Source organism: Cydia amplana, chromosome 12 (assembly GCF_948474715.1).
Source record: "Cydia amplana chromosome 12, ilCydAmpl1.1, whole genome shotgun sequence".
Taxonomy (NCBI): Eukaryota; Metazoa; Arthropoda; class Insecta; order Lepidoptera; family Tortricidae; genus Cydia; species Cydia amplana.
In genome coordinates this window covers 1,509,902-1,537,881 of record NC_086080.1, presented here as the reverse complement: position 1 = coordinate 1,537,881, position 27,980 = coordinate 1,509,902, and the positions used below count along the sequence as shown (strand labels likewise).

The window sequence follows — 27,980 nt, the reverse complement described above, 5'->3', positions numbered from 1 at the left end:
GACGCGTGCCGCGCCGAACGCCGAACGCCATCGCCAGTCGCCACGCCACGGTAGTCGCGCGCCGACCGCGCAGCGCATCGCACGACCGTGATGACACAGTGAGTGACAGTGACAATGGTGACCGGTGTCGGGCAGCCGGCCGTGCCGGAGAAAAAAGCAGAGAATAGGAGGGTAAGTTTTTTGAAGGAATTTTTTCTATGGAAAATCGGTTTAAAAAATTGTGCTCGTGTTTTTTAGGTGATCGGTTTTCAGTCGTGATTATATTTTATAGCAGTGTTTTTCAATATTTTCCATAACGACCCCTTGGCATGAGAATATTTTTCGCGACGTCGCTACTCTCGGTTGATTGTAAACTCTTTTTGTTTTTAACTTCGCTTTGCCAAGTTTGCCAGCCCCCGCGACACCGCTAGAGGGCCTTAAGGGGCTTATTCACAGTTTGAAAAACACTGATTTACTGTATACTTCCTCGTAACTAACAGTAATGTATTTTTAATACTACTAATTAAATATCTTTTCGTTAGCGAACAATATGAAAAATCTACTTACCCTCTTTTGCCCGCGCTGGGTAAAATAAAAACTACAGGGACCAATTTTCATTTATTTTTCAGTGTAGCTTTAATACAAACTGTTTTAATGTTTTATAATTAGTATTTATACTTAAATTCTTTAGACAAAATATTATTGTATTGAAATCATTGAAATGCGTTTAGCAAGGAACTGGTCGGGATAATAAAATATATAAAAAATATACCTAAAGCTAAACAATCTATAAAAAGACATCAACGCGTAAAAAACTAATTACCGCCAATGATTATTACTATTTCGTAATCTTATGTTATCTTTTTAACACATCTCTTGCTACCGCCTATGCAAATAGAATAACAGCTACTGAAGGTGCAACGCCGTAAAAAGTTAAACAAGAGTAGATAAGATTAGGAAACTACCTGCTTATCAGCAGTAGCAATGAGCAGGTTATTTTTTATGAAAAACCTACATTGTTTAAAAAACTGGTTCAGTGCTGTTAGGACTTGGATTATTGTCGCCATCATATAATATCGGAGTGGCTAAGTTGCTCATAAACATCTGAACATGCACTGAGTGTTACTGAGATAATTTATATTTTTATGTTTCTAGTTATATATCCAATAGAATTTTCAACGTGACCGTTTCAATGTTCTTTTAAAATTGTTCCTTGTATCAATGAAAATGTGACAATTGCTTGCAATGCAAATCATTACCTACATATTACCTACTGGTTAGAGGTTTCTATTATTGTGAAATTTTATTGCTGATAGAATTGTGATAGAATTAATTTTTTTTCATAAAAGTTAAATCCAAGATTGCACATGGATTTGAAAACCATGAGTACTATACTGGTGTTCTTATTGGAATTGAAGCTCTACTAAGATTCATCGTTTACTTTCCACATTTTATTGTCCACAGTCACGTTGTCACGTTTGACGCTTCCGTTAGCTAAGGGACCGAGTCGGCTTTACCTCCTATCATGCTACCTACTGCTGTGTGGGTCAATATTGGCATAGTAATTGGTAAATACTAAAAGAAGTCTTAAGACTTGACTCCTTTATGTCAGCATTCTTCGCGGTGGCTTAGGAGAACCGAGAGTTTGTAAATCGAATTTTATTATCTGTCTCTCCGGTGCTGTTGCATTTTCGCGCCATTGAGTAGCAAATAACGAAATTTCAGAATTCAGAAATCAGAAATCAGAAATATTTATTGTATAAACTGTGTAGGTACAGGAAGTATAACTAGGTACATTTTTTGGCGAGTATCAACAGTTTTACCCTTTTCGGGCGTACAATTTATTTTACCTTAAACTAAGTTTTAATAATTATCCTATCTTAAACTAAATTTTAATACACATTTAGGTTTACGGAGTTATAAAATTCTTTTAAGTTATAAAAGACTTTGTCTATTAAAAAGTTTTTTAAGCATCTTTTAAAAGTATTTCCTTCTAGACTTTTTAGCTCGTTAGGCAGATGATTAAAGATATTAATAGCAGATATGAATGTGCTTTTTTTATATATATAGGTGCTAACTGTCGGAAGTACCATATTATATTTATATTGCGATCTAACATTATCTTTGCATGAACGCTTTGTGAAATATTCAGAGTGATTTTCGTTTACCAATGTTTGCGATAGACCCTCAGGCGCTTTCTGACTTTCCCTTTTCCATTTCGCCCAGTTTTCGCCAATTTATTTTGTAAGTAAATAAGACTTCCTACATATTTCCACTTCTTAAAAATATAGCTAGCATTTCTTAACTTTTTCATCTAACAAGATTAGGCATAAGTAATGTAGGCACCTAAGCGGACACTCATGACTATTTTTACACCTCGCTTAAGTAAGTAGTTATTGTCCACGCTAATTTTCCGCGCACGCGCGCAAACCAGCGCGTCACGCTGATCGTGCAAGCGTGTAGAAACACGCTGGTCGTGCGCGTGGAAAAAGGCTCGTTAGCATGGCATTAGTGATGTGGTTATTGACGATGCGTTATCTTTTGGCACGACCTTGTAAACTGTTTTGTCAAGCTTTCGTGTACGGTACGACTAATATGAGTATAGGGAGCGCGGTGAAATACGGTCACCCGGTGAATTAAAAATATTATCTGAAAGAAAGATCTGTATTCTGTTTTCTGTATGATTATGAGGCTTTCTGCTTCCTCTTTTGATCGCGAACTTCCTTTCCTCATCACCGCTGAAGGCAGATGGTGATGACGGCTGTTGTATTAACAGGCCTAAAATATTAACACGGAAAAAGCGACGAAAAACATGTGAATACTTTGTCCATATCGATGTTTTAGACCTTCGGCTGTATTCGAACTTTAAGATAGGTACTTACGTCAAATTCTAGAGATTGAAACGATATGGATTGGATATGTCAGTGTCAAAAGTGACGCGTTTGTTTGAAGGAACGTCACTTTTGACACTTGTTTGACACTGACATATCCATTCCATATCGTTTCAATCTCTAGGATTTGACGTATCTTAAAGTTCGAATATGGCCGCTTGTCAGTAAATGGTCGGGCCCGCGCTGAAAATTTAATGGTAATGTGATGTGAGCTAAAGGTACAACGATTTCTTATTCAAGAACACGGGAAAAATCTTGTTATCCTTCTTTTGACGCGACTTTGTATACTAAGCGACAGGAGTTTCCAACCGTTGGTGCATAAAATCAAATCGTCACATAAGATTGTCGCATACAATACAGAAAAGAGTAGTCCAGGTATCCATCCACTTGATGCATTGCCGTTTTATTGGATACCTAGTTATTTACAAGTTTTACACTATTGCACGAATAAAAATGTATACATAATTATTATCATTAACATCGACTGTGTAATACATAACATAACCCAATGGTTTTTCTATTCTAGCATTTAGTTATATTTCTCATAAGTTTATTTAGAATTAGTTATATTTTTCGTATCGGTGTAGGAAAAACATCTTGAGGAAACCGGACTAATCCCAATACTAGTTTCCCCTCTGGGTTGGAAGTTCAAATGGCAGTCGCTTTCGTAAAAACTAGTGCCCACGCCAGATCCTGGGATTAGTTGCCAAGCGGACCCCATCAGGCTCCTATGAGCCGTGGCAAAATGCCGGGACAACGCGAGGAAGAAGAGAGAGTTATATTTCTCATGGCAATTACTCGCGTAATTTAGTAACGGCTTCAGTAAGTGTCGGCGCCTACTGCGTCGCCCGCCCACACTCAGTAGGGCTGGAGCGGCGTCTGATCTTTTCAGAAATTCTTGATTTAACATTTCAAGAATCAAATTATCTTGAGATAAACTGAAATAGATGTTATGTACGAAAGAGAAAGAGACCAAGGTCTCCAGTACCCGGGGCTGGAATCGAACCAGCGTTCTCTGCGTTCGCGACAGATGCCTAGACCGCTCGGCCACCCGGGCCACGCGGCATGGGTAGAGATGTGCCGGTGAGAATGTTCTCGCTCTCGGAAATTCCTTCTCGTGAGAATTTCCCCACTTTCTCGAGAACATTCTCTTAAACGGAAATTTCTGAGAAAGTGTATTAAATAAATGCAAAGTTTGGGTTTTTATTGTATTTTATATTTTTCTTTAAGCGGCTAATAGGTGTCGGCAAGACCGTTAAACAATAATAGATTTCAAAGACTACTTTCTCTACGTTCTCAAGAAAGTCCCGAGAATATTCTCCAGAATGTTCTTGGGACTTTCTTGATGAGAACGTTCTGGCGAAAATTTCGAATAAAATAGGAGATAATTTTTGAAATTATCGATTTGCTTGTTATTTTACATTAGTACATACCGCAATTAAACAGTAATTACAGAAATGAAACTACTCAATATTATAAATAGAATTAATTTATTATAAAATTAATTAATTGATGCTGCTCGCAAACTTTTATACATTCCTTTGTTATTTAATCAATTATCAATTTTATCTCCTACGATCTCCATGTTGTTTTTAGTACAAATATATTTTTTACTTAAAACCTTGTTTTAGCAAATACAGGAGTTTACTTTAGAATTAAATAGTTTTTAGCATTATAACTTTTAACTCTAAGTAGGGATTACCCTTTACACCAGGTAAGAAGAGATAAGACAACTACTGTTCGTTAATTACCATGACATATTTTCAACAATGCTTGAGACTCTCGAATTACTTCTTCAGGTAATTTTTAAACAAAGAAATCTTTAAACCACACGTGGGGTTTGCGGTATAGATAAAGATTCTTCAGCGATGACCCCACTCCTATCACCTCATTTGTTCCCTTAGGATTAGACGTGTGCGCCGATTAAAAAATGATCGGCGGCGGCGTATGCCAAAAAATCGGCGGCGGCGGCGTGTTTTCGGCGTGAAATCGGCGTGACCTTGACTTTCAGGTTTCTTAAGAAAAATCATTAATTTGTTGTTTTTCTTGAAAATTGTATCAATCCAGGTTGCTGGGTAATGAACTACAATGTATTGTTTTGAATAGACTGAGTAAAATTGGGTTTGTAAATTAATATAGCATAGCTATAATAACTTAAATTTCTCTAGTAACTGGCTTGCATTAAGGGGTTACCTGGTCCCAATGACTATCGATTCGATCGGTAACTCTCAATATTCTCATGATTTCATTGCCTTATCGTATTAAAAATGACGTAGGTACTTTAACAAAACAGAACTCCAAATATCCTTGAAGTTTGCTACGTGTGTGGACTGCTATGGCTTTTATTTATTGGTTTTCTTGTCGTACAAGCAGGAAGCACCAGGTTCACTGAGACGTATCTTCTTTTTCGTTTTCACATTGCTGAGGATTACGACCACATTTACTTTGTCTCCATTTCGCGAGGTCAGACTGCCGCAAGCCAACCTCTTCATAGCGTTCTCTACCATCTCACAATGCTCCAACTCGAGCACGTTTGCCATTCATTCCTAAATTATCCTTCACACTTTTTGAGGCTCCACGTTTCGGCACCATACTGGAATATTGAAAAGACGAGAGCTCGTATCAAGCGCAAGCGTACTTTAGTTGCACGTCGAATTCGAATACCTCTCTTCTTCCAGATCTTGTCGAGGTTAGCCTTAGCCATAGCACTCTTAGCCATGCCAGCTTTGCGGCGTATCTCGGCGTGCAACCACCAGCACTGGTTATCAACCCAAGATTCTCGCTTTTTCGTAATCGCCTTACTTTGGTTTTGGAATTGTTGATCTTAAGACCTCTCTAGAACTTTCATCTTCAAATTTCTTCAGAAGAGTCGTCGATGTATTTCTTCTTGTTAATCCCGTCAGGAAGGCGACAATAGTAGGTAGCACAGTTTGTTACAAGAAATATCATCGAGTGACATGATAATGTTGCTTTACCCATTTACAGCTTGCACATTACCGCTGGGCAAGCATTTGCGCTGTTCGCCAGATTGACAGTGAATCTATAGTGTTGTCACTCTGTCTCTTTCTTCTCGACATTTTTAGTCAGGGTCTCGTGAATTTTCGCACACCAATGTTCTCAGATTTTTGCTTGACTCCACTACATGAGCCCTGTTTTCGTTGCCTAGTTAATTGTAAGTCTTTCTATGATAGAGCATTCTGCCTTCGTATGTGAGGTAATGTGAATTCCCAATTAACAGGATCAAATCCTACTTCATAATTATCGCCCCCTCATCTTTCTTGAATACTTAGGATTACTCAGTTACTTTACTTGGTGTGTCAAATTGTTTATCAACAATACCAGAAAATGTGGCGTAAAGCCAATCGTGGTGGACTGTAATTGCTGTACCTGTACTATACACTATACTGACCTAAAGGAAGGTGACTGGGCTTACCGGTAGTCACAGACAAGACATCCTCTAGACTGAGCATAGTAGCGCTACCCCCCTCTGCCACAAATATACGGTAGTTTTACTCCATCTTCGAGTCAAAGTGTCTTTGTGTGACGTCCGTGTCTTTGAACGGACCAAACACGGCAAGGGGACTCGCTCACCTCGTCCCCCGCACCCCAGAATTTTTGGCAGCATCGGTTTCATGAAATAATTGTTCTAAACTCCGTCTAGAGGATTCTTAGTCTATGCCTGTAGTTTTGTGTTCTGCAGCTGGCAGAAGCTTCTGCGGGTTGATGGCTGCTTCCTGGTTATTTACACGCACTTAAATGTCGGTTTTTTACTGTTTTCTTGCAAATTGGGATATCATTTCCTTCGCGATTTTGCGGTGACACTTTACTTGGTATGTCAAATTGTTTATGCAACTTGGCTATTCTGTTTCATTTAATTAATAATTGATGTATATTTGACAACTCTAACATATATTATACAAAAAATTCATATTGTAATCCAAATACCAACTCGGAATAGCTAATTAACAACATTCAAGGTCACGCCGATTTCACGCCGATCATTTATCGGCGGCAGCGGCGTGGCAAAAAAGGCCGGCGGCGGCGGCGCGCCGGCGCGGCGCACACGTCTACTTAGGATTTAGTTTAGCCACATTTGACTAAGTGTCATCACAGCTCATACGCCGAACAGTTGTCATTTTATGTAAAATGGTACTCGAGTTTGTTACTAAAAATGAAGAAAAGTAAAGTTTTTGAATATTTTAGAACGTTAACAGACAATAACCGAGTTAAATATGTGTGTTTGTTTTGTGATGTAATTTATATGAACAAAAATGCAACAAGATTCGCGCGGCACATAGTTTTGAACTGTAAAAATAGCCCCACTGAGGTAAAACGGGATTTGGAACCAAAAAAACTTAAAGAAACTGTCCATAATCATTCAGCAGCTTCCGAAGAGGTCATTGAAGAACACTGTGTAGATAATGAAAGCGATACGATTTTAGTTTATATTTCTAATTGTTGATTTTGTATATAGGTAATAATCATTGAAAATGATTCAAATATTTAAGAGTATATGTATGTGCAATACAAAAATCATTATAATACTTTTTTTTTATATCGCACTGTGTTTTATTAACATAAAAACTCCTTTAACATGACCCAGATAGTCGCAGAGAAAGTTCTCCGGAGAACATTCCCGAGAACATTCTGGGAAAATTCTCGAGAGCATTGAGAATTTCCTCCTAGAATATTCGGTGGAGATTAAATGTTTCACATAAAGCTATAAATAGTAAATATATTTAAATGTCAATGAAAAAAAAACAAATATTTTATACATTTCGGACACTTTCTCGGAAATTTCCGCCCGAGAGAATGTTCTCGAGAACATGCCCGCAACATTCTCATGTTCTCGCACTTTCTCGAGAACGGCACATCACTAGGCATGGGTCAAATTTTGCCGCCGTGGCCCGGGCGGTCAAATTTTCTCCACTTGAGATCTTAAATCTATCTTCGCATATGATTCGTCTGACTTTGACTAATTTAGCGATGATAAGTGACCGTTCATAAATTACGTCAGTGTCTGGCAAGAAATTTACAAATCAGTTTGAATTTTTTTTTACATACCTACAACATAAAAAAAAAGCGGCCAAGTGCGAGTCGGACTCGCCCATGAAGGGTTCCGTATTTAGGCGATTTATGACGTATAAAAAAAAACTACTTACTAGATCTCGTTCAAACCAATTTTCGGTGGAAGTTTACATGGTAATGTACATCATATATTTTTTTTAGTTTTATCATTCTCTTATTTTAGAAGTTACAGGGGGGGGGGGACACACATTTTACCACTTTGGAAGTGTCTCTCGCGCAAACTATTCAGTTTAGAAAAAAATGATATTAGAAACCTCAATATCATTTTTTTTTTTTGAAGACCTATCCATAGATACCCCACACGTATGGGTTTGATGAAAAAAAAAAATTTTGAGTTTCAGTTCGAAGTATGGGGAACCCCAAAAATTTATTGTTTTTTTTTCTATTTTTGTGTGAAAATCTTAATGCGGTTCACAGAATACATCTACTTACCAAGTTTCAACAGTATAGTTCTTATAGTTTCGGAGAAAAGTGGCTGTGACATACGGACGGACAGACAGACGGACAGACAGACAGACATGACGAATCTATAAGGGTTCCGTTTTTTGCCATTTGGCTACGGAACCCTAAAAACCTTTCGGTTTGATTAAATAGAAAATATCACCGTCAAATTTGCAATGTTCTAGTTTTCCATACTTGAAGACGGCTTCAACTTGATCGTGACGTCACAACTTGTGGCCACTAGTAGACCTTGTGAGTCACAAGGTCTACAAGTGGCCACATAAGTGCCTCTTCGTTACCCTTTACTCCTTGTTCCAATGTACCCATTATAATTCGTCTGCCGTAGGCGTCTGGGCGTGTGCGGCGTTCTCACGACAATTAACCTGCGCCCACGCATGACTCACCATAGTCGGCTACTGCGCACCGACCTTAGATCTTAGATGCAATAGGTATACCACTGAGGCAGTTGGTGAGAAATTAAGTATTGTTTACTAGTGACCGGTTGAAATTGTTGGCGTGCGGCTTATTGTAAAAACCGGCCAAGTGCGAATCGGACTCGCGCACGAAGGGTTCCGTGCAATTACGCAAAAAACGGCAAAAATATCACGTTTATTGTATGGGAGCCCCAATTAAATATTTATTATATTCTGTTTTAGTATTTGTTGTTATAGCGGCAACAGAAATACATCATATGTGAAAATTTTAACCATGTAGGTAAGTAGCTATCACGGTTCATGAGTTACAGCCTGGTGACAGACAGACAGACGGACGGAGGGACAGTGGTGGAGTCTTAGTAATAGGGTCCCGTTTTTACCCTTTGGGTACGGAACCCTAAAAATTGAAACTTATTGTGTCGTCCGGATTCAGACTGGACCAGAAATTGCAGCGCGCCATTACTGCAGGAAATGTCAGATTTGATATAGGTACAATCACAGATATAGGGTACAATTCTCGATAAAACTAAAGATTTTTAATCATCGCCTCCTCCTTATAATTACCGGGGCGGTTCCCGCGTGGGACCGGTGGGAAGCTATTAAAGGCATTCATCATCGCGATAACATCACTAGAGCGTGCGTGCGCCTACGCGCCGCGCCGCCTACGGCCACGGAACGGAGGCGCTAAAACCGTGTGTATTGATTTGATTAGGGCGATCTACGTGGTGTAATCTAATCATACCTATTGCATGAAGGATGTCGATAACTAAGGTGAAAGCAGCTTTGTTAAAAACATTTAACGGCTCGGCCACGACATTGAGCGACTGGCGACGGCGGCAGCGACAACCATAGGTGGGAACGAGAGGTCCGATCGCTGTGTCTCGCTGTGTCTCGTATGAATGGGCCGAGCCGTACCTAAGGATACAGCGGGGGTCGGTCGTAGCCGAGACGACAATGATATTGATAATTAAGGCGACGACTTATAAGTTTCGATTAGCGTTTGTAACCGCTGTACTGTACGTTCGCAACGCAAATGGCCCCGGCTCCCAGCGTAGTACATCGGTATCTCTGTCCTACGTATTCGTTATGTGTACTTACTTACACAACGCAAGCTGTACCTATGCTGGCTATGCTACGCAGAGGCCCATAGCCTTGCTATATTGCGCATCCGGTCTTAAGCCGTTCAAAATTTTTTATGGCAAGAATTGGTCGTGAACTCTTCACACGGCGTAACTAAAGTTCTAACACCAGCAGTCTTACTAATTCGAAATGCTATAAGCATTCGTACTACAGACAAGGACGTCCATAGCCACGTGTCGTATATACGCGCGTGCCGGAAGCCCGTCCGCTCCCACGCATCACTATATCAAATACCAGAAGGCCTAATCACTATATAAACTATATGGAGATAAGACCTTTTGGATATCAGGTCAGAGTTGGCACGCGTCTCGCCGGCTAGCGCCAACACCTGCAAAACAAAAGAACATCAAATCGCTTTTAAGCTCAAGGCAATTTTAACTTAATTGGATCGTGATAGAATTCAAATTTTATTGAATTCAGCTGTCGATTATGCGTTCTAATTTTTAACGGGCTGTAACGTTATAGCGTGCTTGTGTAATTTCAGTTCTAATTAGGTTTGCATAAAGTCTTATTTTAGTTTAGCAAGAAGTACGTTAGCGCCAGGTCACGCAAAGGTTGAGATAAACCGAGCATATCATAACATTACACTTGTGAGATGTTTGGGTTTTCCTCACACCCTAGAACATAAATAGCCGCTCACTTCAGGTCCAAAGCGTGCCTTCCGATAACACTCTGGAAATTGAAATCACTTGCCTTTGCTTCAGGTTTTCTCACGGATTATACAGTAGGTACGTACGAGGCTGTCCAAAATGGAGACAGACACCCTTATTGCAAAGGAAGTTGCAAGCGTGCATACTCCATACTGTCAATGTAACGATAGCTGTACGTTTTTCATTTCAATTTCATTTCATTTCACCGTTTAAAAACTACCAGTGCGTAGTAAACCTTTTGATATACGGCGCTAGACAGTAAAATGTGTGCCAATGGTAATAGGTGCCAACGTCTCAAACTGTTACCGCTCAGACTGAAACATCACTCGAATTTATTTAGAGAATTCTGAGAAGCTTTGATATCAGATAGCTGTAGACTTGCTAGTATTTATATGATAAAACCAGTTGCTGTCTGCTTCTATTGTTAACCCCTAGCGCAAAAAAGTTAAAATACTTAACCAATTTGATGCTTTTGATTGTTTGTGAGTCGCGTTGGGTCTTAGATAAACTTTTAAATCGCCAGACTACTATTGCTCATAAACAACTATCGATCCACCCGGCTTTACACGGGTTACGGGTTACGCAAAACCTTAACAAATTACACACCTAAACCTTCCTTAAGAATCACTCTATTGATTGGTGAAAACCGCATGAAAATCCGTTCAGTATTAGTTGTTAAGTTTATATAGGTATACACAGTACACACAAACAGACACACGCGGCGAGGGACATTGTTTTACATAGAGTCTGTTCGGTCTGAGTCATGGAATGTATGGGGCCCAATACTTACATTCCACGACTCTTCTCTTTCCGAACAGACTCTATAAGGTGTAGTGATGTTCTGTATAGGCAAGCTCAATGTGGGGAAGTTTGGCTTCGGCATATAAGTAGGTATTATAACATTTTTGGTTGCATCTTATGACCTTAACTAACACTCCTCTTCAGCTTTGCGTTTTAATGGTTGTACTTATTTATCCTAAATAAGCCGTGTGTAAGTCATCATTTCCATGCATTAACTAGGTATTTAAGTTTCGATTGGCTTTTTCAATCTATATTTCAATTTATTTATTTAATAGACAACAAGGGCCCATAATGGTTATTAACAATTAAGATGCGACAAACAAAAACAGACAGCAAAAACAATCTACTTATCACCTAGTAGCGGTTATGATATGACACTCTCAAAATGCTGTCATTTTCTAGCTGTCTTATTGCACAAACTATTATTGCTTAGAGCATCACACTCCCACACACACATAGATGCAGTAGGTGTATTGTATACTGTGCACCGCGATAAATAAACAGACGAGCAACGTGACGTTTACGTAACGCGGGAATAGATTACCGGCGCCGCACGCACGTGACGAGCCCACATGTGACACATTTTCTATGCACTACCACAGTGGTACCACTGGTTTACACTTTTAACTGGATAATATAGTCGGCATCAACAGTAACGGGTTACGCGTAAAAAGTATCTAAGGTTACTAGACGGGATAAGAAAAAAACGGAGAAGAGAAATAGGTAATACTTGTAGGAAAAAACACAGTTAAGATAAAACTAATGCATAAATAAAATTAAAAAATACTTACGTGGAAGGACTTTACTAATACGGTGTCTCTTGAAATCTTGACCCTAGCAAAATAAACTTCTTATGTCTCTCCTACCCCACCTGAGTCACCTGCATGACCTTGCCCTTATCTAATAGCTTAACAAAAAGATATAATATAAGCCCCTGTATATATGTAGAGCAATTAGACTGTAACAGATACTTTAGGACGCGAACTGTAGCTATATGTACATGTAGTACCTACTAAGTATATTACGCGACGTTTAAAATTCATTTTAGACTTTCAGCGCCCACAAGTCGGGAAACTCATTCGCGCCGTAGTTACGTAGCGCCAGACGCCGTCTATTTTACTCTGCCTTACATTCACACAACACTCCCAACTCGAATATCAGCCAGAGTCCAGTATAACTTGACTTTAAGAGTCATATGGACCGCCGCCGCCATACGATCAAAGTTAGCTCTCATTTTATAACGACACTAGTGACCCGCCATGGCTTCGCACGGGTTACACACAACCTTAACAAATTATACACCTTCCTTAAGAATAACTCTCTTGATAGATGAAAACCGCATGAAAATCCGTTCTGTAGTTTTGAGTTTATCGCGAACATACATACACACAAACAGACAGACGCGGCGGGGCACTTTGTTTTATAAGGTTTAGGTAGTGATTTTGAAATGAACATTCAAGTTGACATTGTAAACTGACGATGCCGTTTGTAATTATGGCGGATTCTTACAAAATGCCTGCGACATATTAGGTGCCTACGCGAGTGTTATGGTTATAACTAATAATCGGACACCGGTAGCATTTTAAGTCATTTTGACGTCCAACGTAATACATACTCGTATACCTTTAAACGAGCAATTAGTCATTACGTTGGACGTCAAAATGACATAAAATGCCACCGGTGTCCGATCATTAGTTATAATTAACACCTATACGTAGTCATAGGTTGGACTTCTGGTCAATTTTAGTGAAGTTATGAACCTGTAAAGCAATGTGAATGTTTGCACTGGCACGCGCCCAGTCTCTTTGCATACATAATGTTACTCATTAGCCAAGAACACCGGTAAAATGGGATATTGAATTTGCAATCTTATTGCGAGAACTTTAGGTTTTATTTTCAGTTTTGATTGCAGATGAGACACAGATGCAGGCGTTAAAATTACTTACGTTGCGTTGTCATTGTCATATTGATTTTCAGTATCAATTCATTATGTACCTATGCGTTGCCCCAATAATCTATATGAATTGTTTATTAATATAGAAAACCGCAGAACATACTTTTTTACTAATTTTGCGAAGAAATCAAGTCAATCTTTCAAAATTAAAGCAAAGTAATATTTCTCTTTTGAGTATCTCGCTGCGCTCAAGGTTCTTAATAGAATCTTTCGAGTAGAAGCAAACATTTCAGTTCTCATGTAAGACAGAAACTGTTCAACATAAATATTTCTGTTTCAGAAAAACATAGTTTATTTTACTTGGGGCCAGAGTAACAGTAAGAGGATTCCCTACAGTGTTAGTCTTGCCCCGGTGTTTGTCTTATCCCATCTGACCTTACTTACTATCAAAAACTATGATCTGGCACCGACATGTAGGTGATGTAGGTATACTCGTATCACGTTTCACCTTTTATCCTTTACCTTTTACTCTTTTTTTAAACCAAACCAAGGGCTCAAATCTCTGAAAAGATATTTCTTCGAAATCTTGGAACTCGCCTGAATAAGTCTCGTGGTGCATTGAAATGTTCATGTATTATTCAGCCACTGTTATATTCTCGGTGAATCACAACACGTGCGGCATATATCGATTATGGCTGCTCGCTGCACACTACATATGCATGCCGATAAGCGTGTAAGGAAAATTTAACGATATATACGTGTGTGGACGTGTAGGATGTCAAGACGGTTTGTTTATAACACGTACCTATGTCGTATACCTAACTCACATAATATACAGTCGCCATCAGATATATTGGCGCGGCTGAGGTGCTCAAAAACACGCACTCTAACGCCTTGGCCCTTGGCCGCTCCGATATATCTGATGGGGACAACTGTACATAATGTACTTATATACTGACTTATATCTACAAACATTTTATGTGACAGCTGCTACCGCATATGAAAATATAGATCTGTACCAAAAGACGCGTGAGATGTAAAGAACGGAAATGATGGTCAGTCTTGTCTACATGACAGCGTGGTAAAACAGCGTCACTTTCTATCCCGTGGTGTTAAAAAGTGACAGTTATTTAATCACGTAGATAAAGCGACTCCATAATACGCCTGCAGTTATAAAATGGCGGCCGGATTTATTTAAATTTAAATATGCGAACAATAGTGGGTAAGTAATGGGATTTACTTACGCACTTTGTTGACTTTTACGCGACAAAGTATACGGATAAACGGATGAACTCCCGCTGTGTTCCTTTCCATATAAAACACCCGTTTGACCTTAAGGGTCATTTCAGCTTGGCTGTCGCATAGGAAAACTACCGCAATATTTGAAAATCTAATGATGTGCGTCAGAGGGAAATGGGCTTAGCAACACGCTGAGCCTCGCCGCGTGCCGCCTATAGAGAAGTGTACACTGCACACTACTTGGTATAACATCTATAGCCAAAATATGATATAATTTTACTACTACGTAACTTTAACTGAAAATCATACTTAGCAGGGGTTTGTCAAGTTTAATAAATAACATGTTATACCCAGCGTAACATGATTATAAGCTAGTCTATAAACCCGACATATAAAAGGTACGAGACATACAAGGGACTGGCGTCATCGGGCTGGTAACATGGTCTCGACTCCAGAGGCTCAACATATTCACACAGTATGCGACTTGTGCGGCAAGAAGTACCGTGCAGCGATAGGCTTATATAGCCATACTAGCGACAGTAGCGACCCGCCCCGGCTTCGCATGGGTTAACAAATTATACATAAACCTTCCTCTTGAATCACTCTATTAGAAAAAACCGGCCAAGTGCGAGTCGGACTCGCGCACCAGGGTTCCGCACCATCAACAAAAAGCAAAAAAAAAAAGCAAAAAGAACGGTCACCCATCCAAGTACTGACCCCGCCCGACGTTGCTTAACTTTGGTCAAAAATCACGTTTGTTGTATGGGAGCCCCACTTAAATCTTTATTTTATTCTGTTTTTAGTATTTGTTGTTATAGCGGCAACAGAAATACATCATCTGTGAAAATTTCAACTGTCTACCTATCACGGTTCGTGAGATACAGCTTGGTGACAGACGGACGGACGGACAGACGGACAGCGGAGTCTTAGTAATAGGGTCCCGTTTTTACCCTTTGGGTACGGAACCCTAAAAACTGCATCAAAATCCGTTGCGTAGTTTAAAACATCTAAGCATACATACAGACTAACAGACAGACAGCGGGAAGCGACTTTGTTTTATATTATGTAGTGATAAGCGGAAATGCGTTGGCCGTCTCAACCGCTCTTGACACAGCGTTACAACAATCATCCGTCAGGGATGCAGTGGCCATTGATGAAACCCGACATATTTATGGCGTAGGCGGTGCGCGCTGCCGTTAAGTGGACGGACTCGGCGCGGGTATGACGCCAATCGCCGTAATTAAACGCTTTCATGGTGCCGCTGAGTGCTTTCCTAATGCGATTCCCTTTTTACCGCGACGGTGGCTAATAAGTGCAAGGTCCACCCATTAGCAAGCGGCCGATGCAGAATGCAATTCTAGTGGTATAACAATGCTATGACGAACCTTCAAATATTCAGGAGTCACTGAGTTCACATATTTGAGAGCACCTTGGCCGCTCCGATATATCTGATGGCAACATTTTATGTGACAGGTGCTACCCAAAGGTCGCAGATGTGCAAGAGCTGCTAATTCTGCACAGATATTGCAGTGCCAAAACTGTCATGGCTCCTCTACACGATGGGCCAACGCCGGCCACTCCAAGGGACGCAGCCATGCGGTAGAATGAGATAGCAATATCACTTGCTCCCTCTAACGCATAAATGCGTCCCTTGGAGTCACCGGCGTTGGCCCATCGTGTAGAGGAGCCATCAGAGTGTAGAGCCACCGTAAATAAAAATTGGCCTTTAGGGCCACCCGCACTAGCGCCTTTCAAGCGTCGGTGCTTAGTCAGCGCTATGGAAATGGCGTCGCTGCGCAGTTGCTACAACGTTGCGTCGAGAAGCAGCCATAGAGTTGACTAGACGCCGACGTTCGGGAGACGCCATGTGGGGTGGCTCTAATGCCACTCTTTGTCACTTCAGAATCTGTGCAGATGCAGAGATCTACTTCGTTATTTTAGAGTAAAAGCTTGTTAGTTTTGGCAACATAGGTGTTTTGGTGGTATTTATTATTCGTCGAAACTCCACGTCGCAGACAAATTAAAGTACCGTTCCGGGTTGGCGCGGCGGCGCAACAGCTTTCCTCTGCCAAATCGTAAAAGAGCGTTTCATCTTGACTGTTCAGGAAACTACCGAAATATCGCGCAGTGGCTGCTATCCGACACGCGTTGAAGTCGTATGGCTATGGGCTATTGTCAAAAATATTTTAGGTAAAGAATGCAACAGACAGAAGATTCAAGGCCCTTGCCTGAATTGATAATAGCTTATTATTAAGAAGGAATCGGTGCAACGTTAGTAAGAAACGAAGAAAGGTACTTGTATTGTAAGCAAATAAATATAATCAAACTTAAATAAATTTACGAGATCTTAATGATAGTTAACGTGAGGACACAATGTAAACTGATGTTTCACTTGGAATTTAGAGAAACCCCCCACACTTGCGTCTTTCGAGCGTCGGCGTCTAGTACTTAAAAAAACTCTATGCTGCTTGAGACAACGTTGGCCCCACCGCGCAGCGACGCCATTTTCCAGGGCGCTCATTAGACGCCCACGCTCAGAAGACGCTTAGTGTGAGATCTCTCATAACATAAGTGCATACATTATAAAGCAATACCTGTACAGATGAAGTGTATAATTGTTTTCCGTCGTATTTTCTCGGAAACGTTCGTATTTGTCATGCTACTTCAGTCAACCTCAGTACTTTTTGTACAGAGACTGATTGAAATAGCAAGATACGTTCGTACGTTTCCGTGAAAATACGATGAAAGCAATTATGCACATACATACAACTGTATGTGTGAGTGAAGGTGAGACGTGCTACAATCGTACCTATCTGTTGTGGGTCTTTACTGTTTCTATACCTATAGTGTCATGACCTATAGTGTCATGGCACGATCGTTAATTAGAATTAACACTGCGGCGCCTGGCTGCCGCTGTATTTAAATATATCCTACATAGTTAACTGACTCTTCGTAACGTTTATTGTAAATACAATAAGGTCTATTAAAGATCAGAGGAGTGTAGGTGTTAGTACAACGCTCTCATTGTTTTTGACGGCGACTATTAAACGTGTCAGTCATGTAGTTACTTGGACGTCGCGACTAATATGTATAAGGTGACATAAAATGTGCATAAACTTGAGGTAATCATCCATAATTATAATAATTATACTAACAATTCACAAATTATTATAAATGAACGGACCAGTTACAGATAGTCCGACTACAAATGCCGTCACCTCAATTCAATTTGATAGGTTACCTACTAGCTACTAGAGATACAGATTTCTATGATAATACAGCGCGGCGCGTGCGTCCCAAGCTCTCAAGGTGAAGGCCGTCGTGATCTCGTGATTGGAGACGGTGAGCAAAATCGGTTTGTATTTAATGATCCTATTATCGATCTAAGTATGCGTGTTGTGTAGTGTGTCACGTCCACTTTTACTTGGGTGCCGGGCCATTTGTGGCCGAAAAGTGTGTTGATACTGTTGATAGGTACCTACTACTCGGACGACTAGATATACCTAATCAATGTATTTAATTTCCGACCCATTCTGTACCTTGTCATAATAGTAATATGAGGTCTTTCGCGACTTTCCTACCGATTGTCACTGTGACAAGGTACGAAATGAGTCGGTAATTAAATTCTTTGACTGTACCGTGTTCTATGATAGCAGAGCGTGTCGCGTGCGTCCCAAGGTGAAGGCCGCTGTGATTGGAGCCGGTGACGCGGCGAGCGTCACGCTCGCTCGCCGCGCCACGTGACGCACGATTAGGGACGCCACGCGCCAGCGCGTTTATCGGTGATCATGGCAAATCCGTTTCTATAATGACCCTACTAACGATATGGGTCAATTTCACCAAACGAGCATTTTTGTCTAATTCCCATGGAATTTTGAAATACTAACATTACACAAAAAAAATTATGCTGATAATTTGATAAAAAATATAATAAACATTAATTTTCTTATGGGGTAAAAATACTCATAAAACTATAAAAGTTATTTCAATTTAAAATTTTGGTCAGGGCACGGGAATTAGTGTGTCCATGGGAATTAGATTTTACTAGCACGGAAATTAGAACATGGCACAGGAATTGTTTTCTTAACTTATTTTGGTAGTTAAAACTATTATTTATGTATATTTTAATCTACAATAATGTACTTTAACCATACTGAAGCGGCATCGAACATATTTACCTTCTTTAATATTAGTTTCGGACGACAAATCTACGAAAGTATGATACACTAAAAACTACGTATTTGACTAATCGTTTCCTTGATTTTAATGGCAACTAATCTCTCTTTCTTAGTAAAATGTACATATTTCAAAACAATACCTACTTACATACATACAAAACTATTCATTAAATTAAAAAGTGTCATGATGTATCTGCATGTAGATAGGTACAAGGTGTATGATCTGGTATATGGCCGTATAGGAAATGATACTAAGAAATAAGTAAATAGGGGCACAGTGAGAAGAAGTTATTGTGTAAGTTAATCTGAAGAAATCGAATATGCTGCCTTCATAAATTCATAACACAAAAAATTGTTTGACCACATATGAGGTAAGGTGGGGTAAGACTATCACAGACAGACAGACATGACGAATCCATAAGGGTTCCGTTTTTTGCCATTTGGCTACGGAACCCTAATAAGGTATCTAATAGTATTACTATTTTAATACCCCCTGGCACTGACTAAAATAACCGACTTGGTTTCCCATTACATCTCAAAACTTTTTTGTAGTAGAAGAACTGCGTTGCGAGACTTGCATCTTTTTACATGTAATGTTTTTGATAGGATCCTATCTCTTTTTGTAGGCTGTCCTTCTTTTCAGGTAATCATACCCATACCATACTGATACTATGTATACACATCTTTATTCATACTCACATCGTACGTCGTAGTGTACCTTTACTTTCCCTACTAATTGTAAGAACTAAAAGGTAACGTTGTTATCGCATATATTTCTATGGGATTACAAACTTATTTATGCAGTTATTAGATCTTTAGAACGTGACTAATATTGCAGTATTATTAGATTTTTATTGGCTTAAAAAGCTAAAACCAAATTACGTTTCAAATTTGGGTATGCTAGAAGTACCTTAAAATAATGATGATCGTGAGTGATTGTGTCAGTGACAAAACTAAGGGATTGTAAAGTGCATTAAATGTTATTTTGATATAATGTTATTGAGATTTGATGGTACGGCTGTGCCACTTTGTTTTGCTCGACTTGGCGGCGGCACTGCCGTGCCCCCAGATCCTTTGTCCTTCCCCGGGCCTCAAACTATCTCCATGCCAAATATCATCAAGATGATATTGGTTCAGCGGTTTAAGCGTGACGAGATAACAGACAGACAGACAGAGATACTTTCGCATTTATAATATAGTAAGAATAGGATATATATTTATTTTTTCTTGTATTAGAAAAGCTAATTTATAACAACGAATCTATTAAACGAGCAATTCTTGTATATATTTCGGGGATCTCGGAAACGGCTCTAACGATTTCGAATGAAATTTGATCATATATGAGGGTTTTTTGGGGTGAAAAATCGATCTAGCTAGGTGTTATCTCTGGGAAAACGCGCATTTTTGAGTTTTTAGGTAGGTATATGTTTTCCAAGCAAAGCTCGGTCTCCCAGATATTTAAACTTTATACGGTATACGCTGTCAGCTGTCAAATTTACAAAAAAAAAACATTGCAAATTTGATTCATTTTGTTTCATGTAACCTTAGGTACAGGTATTATAATATGTAATAATTCCAGAAATAGTTTTATGTTTATATAATATTTTAATGTTATAATATGATCAATGAATAAGGTAAGGTGGGGCAAGACTAACAGTACAAGGATTCCATACAAGTGATAGTCTTACCCCGGTGTCGTCTTACCCCACCTTACCTTACGTATTAAAATTGCCCGGGTTATTCGGGTCCACCCTGTATGTACTATAGTACTTATACTAAAAAACCGTTTACAAATTTTTGTGCATTCTTTAAGATTTCCTTAAATGCAAAATAGAAAGATATACGTCATATTATTATTACATATAATATATATTCAATGCCAATATACATAAATGTAATAATAATATGACGTAAACATTGCCAATTAACTTAAAGTGCCCCCAATAAAAGATTTGTTGACAATAAATGTAATACTTTCTAATTCCCGTGCCACTTAATCAGCTGTTTTAGGTAAATTTGCTATTGGAATTAGGGCACGGAAATTAGAATTCGTAATAAAAAAATTCGCCAAAAATTTAAATCGTGTTTGACCAAACTGTTATGTTATCGCTTACATAAAGATACATAAAGGGCTCCTAAATATGACAATTGTTATTGAAAAGCTATGTGGAAAATAAAATTTATAAGGGGCATCGAAATTAGAAAAAAATTGTCGCCCACCCGGATTCCGAAATACTTACGCGATTTGCTCAAACACGCCACGGCTTGACGTACATCCGTTTGCTTTGAAAGACAGCCGAATACTGCCAGTACAGGTGAGGCGGGACACGAGGCGGTTCAAATACAGACGTCGGCTGTCAGAGCCCTGTGAGTTTTGCCGACGAAATTGTACTCGCGCGCTCGGACAAAATTTAAACATCGATCACGAGTTATTTACCACAATGAAGTTAATAGTGTATATGCTCAGTGATAGTAAATATCATCTAGTTTAAGTATTTGACACTAAATTAGTGATACTAATGTAGAATTTTTCGTAGGATTTTTCATTATGCTCAAAAGTAGATTCCGGACAGGGCACGGGAGCAGTAATTTGAGCCTTTAGGTATTTTTAAGTGTACTCTAAAAACCAATTAATCAGTGAATTCATATGGAACTCGGTGTGAAAGTGTGACTTCTTTATGTAAAAAAAAAATGGTAAGTATTATCTGATGCTAACCCGCGATTTTCATCACGGACAGAAAAAAAATCGTGTTCAGAAATTGACCCTATGTTAGGTTCACTTTTCCTCGACCATACCGCGTATGCCGCGGCTTTTGCTGGAAACCATCGCGAACGCGGATTTCTGGCCGGAAGCAAATTTTAGGGTTTACTACTGTACAGTCGCCATCAGATATATCGGAGCGGCCAAGGTGTTCACAATATCTGAACACGCACTCTAACGCCCTGACAAAAGACGCGTGTTCAGATACATATTTGTGAGTGCCTTAGCCGCTCCGATATATCTGATGGCAACTGAACAGTAGTAGGTACCTACCTGCATTAACGTCTCTCTACATGTCTAATTGTAACATTCTGCCCCCTTAAGCCAATTAGCGGTATCTCAAATCAAAATTGAATGCAAACATTTATTTTATAATTCCATTTTCAACTATTTTTGTTTTTGAGATACCGCTAATTGGCTTAAGGGGGCAGCATTGTACCTATACAATTTTGGCTCTACGATTATGCATTGTTTTGAGTCAAAACATTTGACATTAGTATAAGTCTTGGTACACCTTGTTTCGCTTAAGGTGACAGTCCATTTCCAACCGTAGCTGCACTACTGTTTTGTATTTTACTATGGACATTGACAGTAACAGCGACGCGTTCAGTACCAGTAGTGCAGCTGCGGTCAGAAATGGAATGTTACCCTTATGCTCTGACTGAACATATTTTGTGTATATACTTAGTACTCACTTACGGAGTAATATGCGATTCTTTACTGCGTTATACTCCGTAACATGAGATGAATGTCTGTTTTTGTCGCACGCCGTACTTGGTCCGGCAATAATGCCGACGTGGGAGTGGGACGTATAAGTATAACGACGGTTATTTAGAACTCAATCACTCCATAGTTGTCATCATTGTGATTGAAACCTCAATTACGTTCAGGGTTTTCGGATTTTATGATATTGGCATATGAACAGTGAAATGAGTTGAGTTGAGAACAATGTTGAGCTGCTTATTAAGTTCTCTAGATACAGAAAACTACTGCGTTACTATTGAATTAAGATTTTGCTTTTATTGACTTACCATGGTTAGACCTTGTCTTTTAAATTTTTAAATGAAAGAAAAAAAAACTCCGCATCGGGCAATACCTAGGTACTCGAACTTGCGACCTTTAGGACCACCGGTTCTGTCGCTCTTAACCAGCTAAGCTACCGAAACTTACCAGAGGCGTGCGAATTTTTCGATTTTTAATTTAATTAAATAATGTTTCGCTTGCAGTCGTATATCTGCTTGGTAAAATATATGTTGTCTTTGCTATTACGAATTGCTAGTTAACGGTACATGCACGACGATGCAAAAAGTGCATCATAACAAACGCATGTGCAATTGCTAATGTCCAGGAAATTGTTTTTTATTGTTTAAACGTTACCGAGCATAATTTAAAATCATATATGTACAACGTATAAGGCCAAGCAAAAGTACATTACCTACTCGTAAAACTCAGTACCAAAAGCAACAGTTAACTGCCCATAAATGAACCTTACGCCTTTGTAATAAGGTTTACGATGTGCCAGCAAATACTGTGGAGGATGGTACTCAACCTTCACCTGTCTTTAATGCAAATTAAATTACGCTGAAGACGAAATGAGCAGCGGATCGTCTCATTCTTATAGAGGAGCACAGGTAATTCAACACGCTAGATAGTATAATCATAATTTTAAGAAGAAAGGTCTCTCATGCCATTCTAAAGTGTCATTCTATGGAACTTACTAATATGTACCTAAACAAAAGTCACTATTAAATTGACATTCAGAGACAATTTAAGTATGGTGGTTTGTTTACATTGTTGCTAGTTGGCAGGTTCCATTGAATGACACTTTATTTAGAAAGTTTATTTTGGAAAATACAAATGGTAGTTTATTTTGGCAAGTTTTGATTTGTGGGCGGCTACAGAATAAATGGTGGTCTATAGTTTATACTCATTTTTTGGCATTAGAAAACCAACTACCTACTCGTTTCAGGGGCTGCTTGAAGCTTATTAATTTAGTTCGTTTGTTATCGACGAACGCCAAACGAAAATAAAAAACCGGCCAAGTGCGAGTCGGACTCGCGCACGGAGGGTTCCGCACCATCAACAAAAAATAGAGCAAAACAAGCAAAAAAACGGTCACCCATCCAAGTACTGACCCCGCCCGACGTTGCTTAACTTTGGTCAAAAATCACGTTTGTTGTATGGGAGCCCCACTTAAATCTTTATTTTATTCTGTTTTTAGTATTTGTTTTATAGCGGCAACAGAAATACATCATCTGTGAAAATTTGAACTGTCTAGCTATCACGGTTCGTGAGATACAGCCTGGTGACAGACGGACGGACGGACGGACGGACAGCGGAGTCTTAGTAATAGGGTCCCGTTTTTACCCTTTGGGTACGGAACCCTAAAAATGTGTATCGAGATGACTGATGCTACGAAAAGTGACGTGACTTTTTCTATACATTATTTTATTTTAAACTAGCGACCCGGCGGCTTCGCTAGCGATGTGACGAGTCCACTTTTTTTCAATTCGAATCATTCGAATTGATTCGGCCGCTGATTCGAATTCAAAATCGAGTTGACTCGACTCGACGATTCGCGTGGTTCGCGACAAGGTCACAGGCACAGGCGCGGAGCGAGTTGAGACGGCGAGTTACGCGGCAGTTGTTGTAAAAAGAACCTTCAGGGCACGGAATTAAGGTTTATTTTTGAATGGCCATACTAACAGTGAACTCGAGTTGGGATACTTGGAATGGCGAATCAAGCGGCAGTTGTTGTAAAATGAACCTTCGGGTCACGGAATTAAGGTTTATTTTTGAATGGTCATAGTACCAACTCGAGTTGAGACGGCGAATCGAGCGGCAGTTGTTGTAAAAAGAGCCTTCGGGCTACAGTATTAAGGTTTATTTTTGAATGGCCTTAGTAGCAGTGTGATAGCGTTGACTCGGCTCGGCGAGTTGTTCGCCGAGTTAGCTAGTGGTCGAGTTGATTCGAATTGCCCATAGTCTTGATTCGAATTAACTCATCTGTAGGCTGATTCGAATTATTCGAATCAGATAACTCGACTCGCCCATCGCTAGGCTTCGCACGGGTTAACAAATTACACATAAACTTTCCTCTTGAATCACTCTATCTATTAAAAAAAACCTCATCAAAATCCCTTGCGTAGTTTTAAAGATCTTAGCACATATAGGGACAGACAGACAGCGGGAAGCGACATTGTTTTATACTATGCGTTTTGTATCAACGTTGTCATTTTGGCTAAGGCGCCATTTGACATAGACAATGTTTGCGAAAATTATACGAACTAGTGCATACTTATAACCATAAAATAATAAAAAAAAACCATTTTGGAATTTTTATGTTGTGTGAATAAATAAACGGAATTATTATTTTAGACATTTTTGTAAAATGTGTCCAAAAACCCTACATGCGGAATCTACAGGTAGGCCGTCTTCACAAAATATTTTTTGCAGTAATATTCATAATGAGTATTTCTTTGTTGCAGAGCAATAAGCCGATAATGGAGAAGAGGAGACGGGCGCGTATCAATAATTGTCTCAACGAACTGAAGGCGCTCATATTGGATGCCATGAAAAAGGACGTGAGTAAATCATTCGTTAATGGCTTCGCCTTAAGTTCCATTTGGTAACCCTTGCTTACTGCAATTCCTATTTGGTGACCAGTTATTTACTTGGTACTTTTAACCCACGAAGACGTAAAAAGAGGGGGGTTAGTTATATGTTTGACGCCAATGTCTGTCGCCAATCCCTATGATAGTTCATTTGTGGATAGCTTTCAAGTCAAATGTTTTTATGTTTTTTTTTTGTAAAGCCTGACCAGGAATATATCACGTGCCATGTTGCGGAATTTCACTGGAACTAATTTTTTCATACTAATACTGAACTGTCACCCTATACGTGAGAATAACAGCGCCCTCTTGACAATGATCTTATAATTATTACTGGTGGGTTTACTTTAACACATTTTTATTTAGCAATGTAAGAATTGACTAATAAAAATACAGTAAAAACCTGTTTTTTTAATTATTTATTAAATTAAGTCTATCCAAAAGCGAGTTGGAGGAACTGTCATATTTTTGTTCGATGTCGATATCTAAATGGTCATTGATAACTTTTATCTTGTAAATAATACAACAGTATTATTTATTTTTATTTATTTATTCAAACGATTATTATTGGCTTAACGAACTGGTATCCCTCAATTGGACACCACGAAAAAATAAGGGCAGATAATGATATTGTCATTTAAGTAACGATGTTACGTATAAGGCTTAAGTAGGCATCATATTGACAGATGAAAAACACTAAGTGACATATAGCCGAGTCCTTTCGTTTTTCAACACGGACATGCCTCCCGTTAGCCATATAATTGGGACGCATAAATATAATGATATAAAAAATCATGATTGACATATTGATCGCTTAATTCGTTTCCCGTAGCGATACAATAATAGGTACTTGCATTTCTTTTTAATGGTAAAGATACCTACTATAATGTGCAATATAATAGCAGTTTATTTTTATTAAAGTAACTTGAGTAAGTCAGTTTTAAAAATAGGTTATAGGCAGACATTATTTTGTCGTCTTGCTATCACCACTATCACCAGTGGAAAGAACGAACGAACGAACGAATATTATGATTTGTCTTTCGCTTGAAGATTTTTTTTTAACAAAACATCAAAGTTAAAGCCTGGCCAGGAATAGGTAGGTATATATCACGCGCCATGTTGCGGAATTTCATGAGAATAACAGCGCCCTCTTGACAATGATCATATATTACTGGTTATATCTTACCTTCCAAAGCAGGCATCACAACTCCCATTCTTGTTACAGCCGGCCAGACACTCGAAGCTCGAAAAGGCCGACATCCTCGAGATGACCGTGAAGCATCTGGAAGGTCTCCGCACCGAGGCGGCCCCGGACCGGTTCCGTGCTGGCTACCGGCACTGCCTGTCCGAGGTCTCCCGGTTCCCGGGCCTGGAGGCCGGGTTGAGGAAGCGGCTGATGAAGCATTTGGAAGGGCACGTGGAGGCAAGGCCGCCGGGAGCGCCGACGCCGCCGTCTGATGCGGAGGACGCCGCTGTACCGCATTCAACTATTTTAATATCAGGTTAGTTTTGACTTTTTTAGGCAGTTCTGTAATTTTTAAGGCGGAGCCCATTTTATAAAAATAGTGTTCAAATATAAGTAATGGGAAGTTATAAAGTTTTTGCATGAACAATGCAATGTTCACAAATGGCGATTTTGACAAGCACATGTTTCTATTTGCAGTCTCCATTGTTTAATTAGTTGAAATATCTACCTCTAAAATGGGATTTGCTAAAAATTGGATTTGGTAAAAATATCCCAACTTCGATTGCGTTCAAGTTTAGATTCGATGACATTGTAACGCAACTAAAATGGATATTATCGATCTAAGAGTAAGGTTTGCAATTATAATAAGTTTTCTCTTTCAGCAGGCCCTGGCTCCGGAGTGCGCCTCGTTCCAACGCGCCTCTCCAATGGCGACATAGCCCTGATCCTCCCTGCCGGCGTCAGCGCCAACGCTCTAGGAGCTGTTCCGAACCTCGTCCCCCTCTCCCCTCGAGCGTCCTCCGCCTCTTCAGAACCCAGGTGCTTCTCGCCAGCCAGCTCTGGTTGGGGCTCGCCTCCACCTGCAGATGATCCAGCGCCGTTAGCTTTAGTTACCAGGAAGGCTACGGAGGATAAACCGTGGAGACCGTGGTGACGGTTTTTTGTAACGCTCCCTTTTTGAGAATTCTGAAGGATGGGGTCGAAGTGTTTGCCCAAATTGTAGTCCAAAATCTCCCAACTATAGTTCAATTTGGTTGGATATATTGGTTTAGGTGTGACTATTATCTGAATGATTTAGTTCTGAGGCAACACACTTTTATAAATGCCTGAAAAACCCAGAAACTACTAAAAATACCTAACATTGGTATTGACAATTCCCATTACCTAGCAATGTTAATGTGTTGAACGTGTGGAACATAGTTGTAGTATTGGACTATAGTTGGGTGGTTTTACAGTATGTGAGTATAACTATAATATCTAAAAAATGTTGGAGACCTCGTGGAAACCTGTTGACACCGCCTTTGCAAGAACACGCTAGGTATAGGACAGACAACTCGATAGTGAAGTGATCTGTTTTAATTTATTTAATATATTTACAATATTCAGAATTCTCAAAAAGAATATAAGCATAATACTTATTGGATTCTGTGATATAATTTTAAGTCGGTGTATGGCAAGAATGAAGTTCCTAGATTAATAAAAAAGCGTGTGTTTTATTTAGCTTATGTTTGTAAATATTGAACGTGTAAATTTTCCTCAAGTTACTTGCATGGCCAGTACGAGTGTGAGCGATATTTTAAGGTATGTACTCGTATTTCTATTTCATTTGGAGTCCGATTCTGATTTAACAATGGTTACGGTTTTTATCGTATTTTGATGAGACTTGAAGATCGCTCGCCGATTGGTG

The 27,980-nt window shown here is 39.4% G+C and overlaps 1 protein-coding gene, 1 long non-coding RNA gene and 1 other non-coding gene across 4 annotated transcripts in view; 2 read left to right on the top strand and 1 right to left on the bottom strand.

The window, feature by feature from the left end:
* Positions 1 to 27,980, top strand: part of LOC134652872 (uncharacterized) — a 503,949-nt gene that overhangs the window by 69,005 nt on the left and 406,964 nt on the right. The window lies entirely within an intron of this gene.
* On the top strand, positions 25 to 27,261 carry LOC134652849 (protein hairy). 2 transcript variants are annotated; one of them, XM_063508044.1, is made up of 4 exons: positions 25 to 171; positions 24,985 to 25,080; positions 26,333 to 26,609; positions 26,959 to 27,261. In XM_063508044.1, exons 1-4 carry the CDS (start codon positions 115 to 117, stop codon positions 27,225 to 27,227), a joined length of 699 nt encoding a protein of 232 aa, XP_063364114.1. In that variant the 5' UTR covers positions 25 to 114; the 3' UTR covers positions 27,228 to 27,261. The 2 variants fall into 2 exon arrangements, with proteins under 2 accessions (XP_063364114.1, XP_063364113.1); XM_063508043.1 differs by having other exon boundaries at positions 26,956 to 27,261.
* On the bottom strand, positions 3,856 to 3,927 carry Trnas-cga (transfer RNA serine (anticodon CGA)). The gene has a single exon. It is a non-coding gene; the product is annotated as a tRNA-Ser (tRNA).

What these genes read in the sequence shown, in the direction of transcription:
- LOC134652849 (XM_063508043.1), top strand. Translation starts at nt 115, where the DNA reads ATGGTGACCGGTGTCGGGCAGCCGGCCGTGCCGGAGAAAAAAGCAGAG. An exon ending in AAAAAGCAGAGAATAGGAGG is followed by an intron (nt 172 to 24,984) that starts GTAAGTTTTTTG and finishes TCTTTGTTGCAG; the next exon opens with AGCAATAAGCCGATAATGGA. An exon ending in TGGATGCCATGAAAAAGGAC is followed by an intron (nt 25,081 to 26,332) that starts GTGAGTAAATCA and finishes TTCTTGTTACAG; the next exon opens with CCGGCCAGACACTCGAAGCT.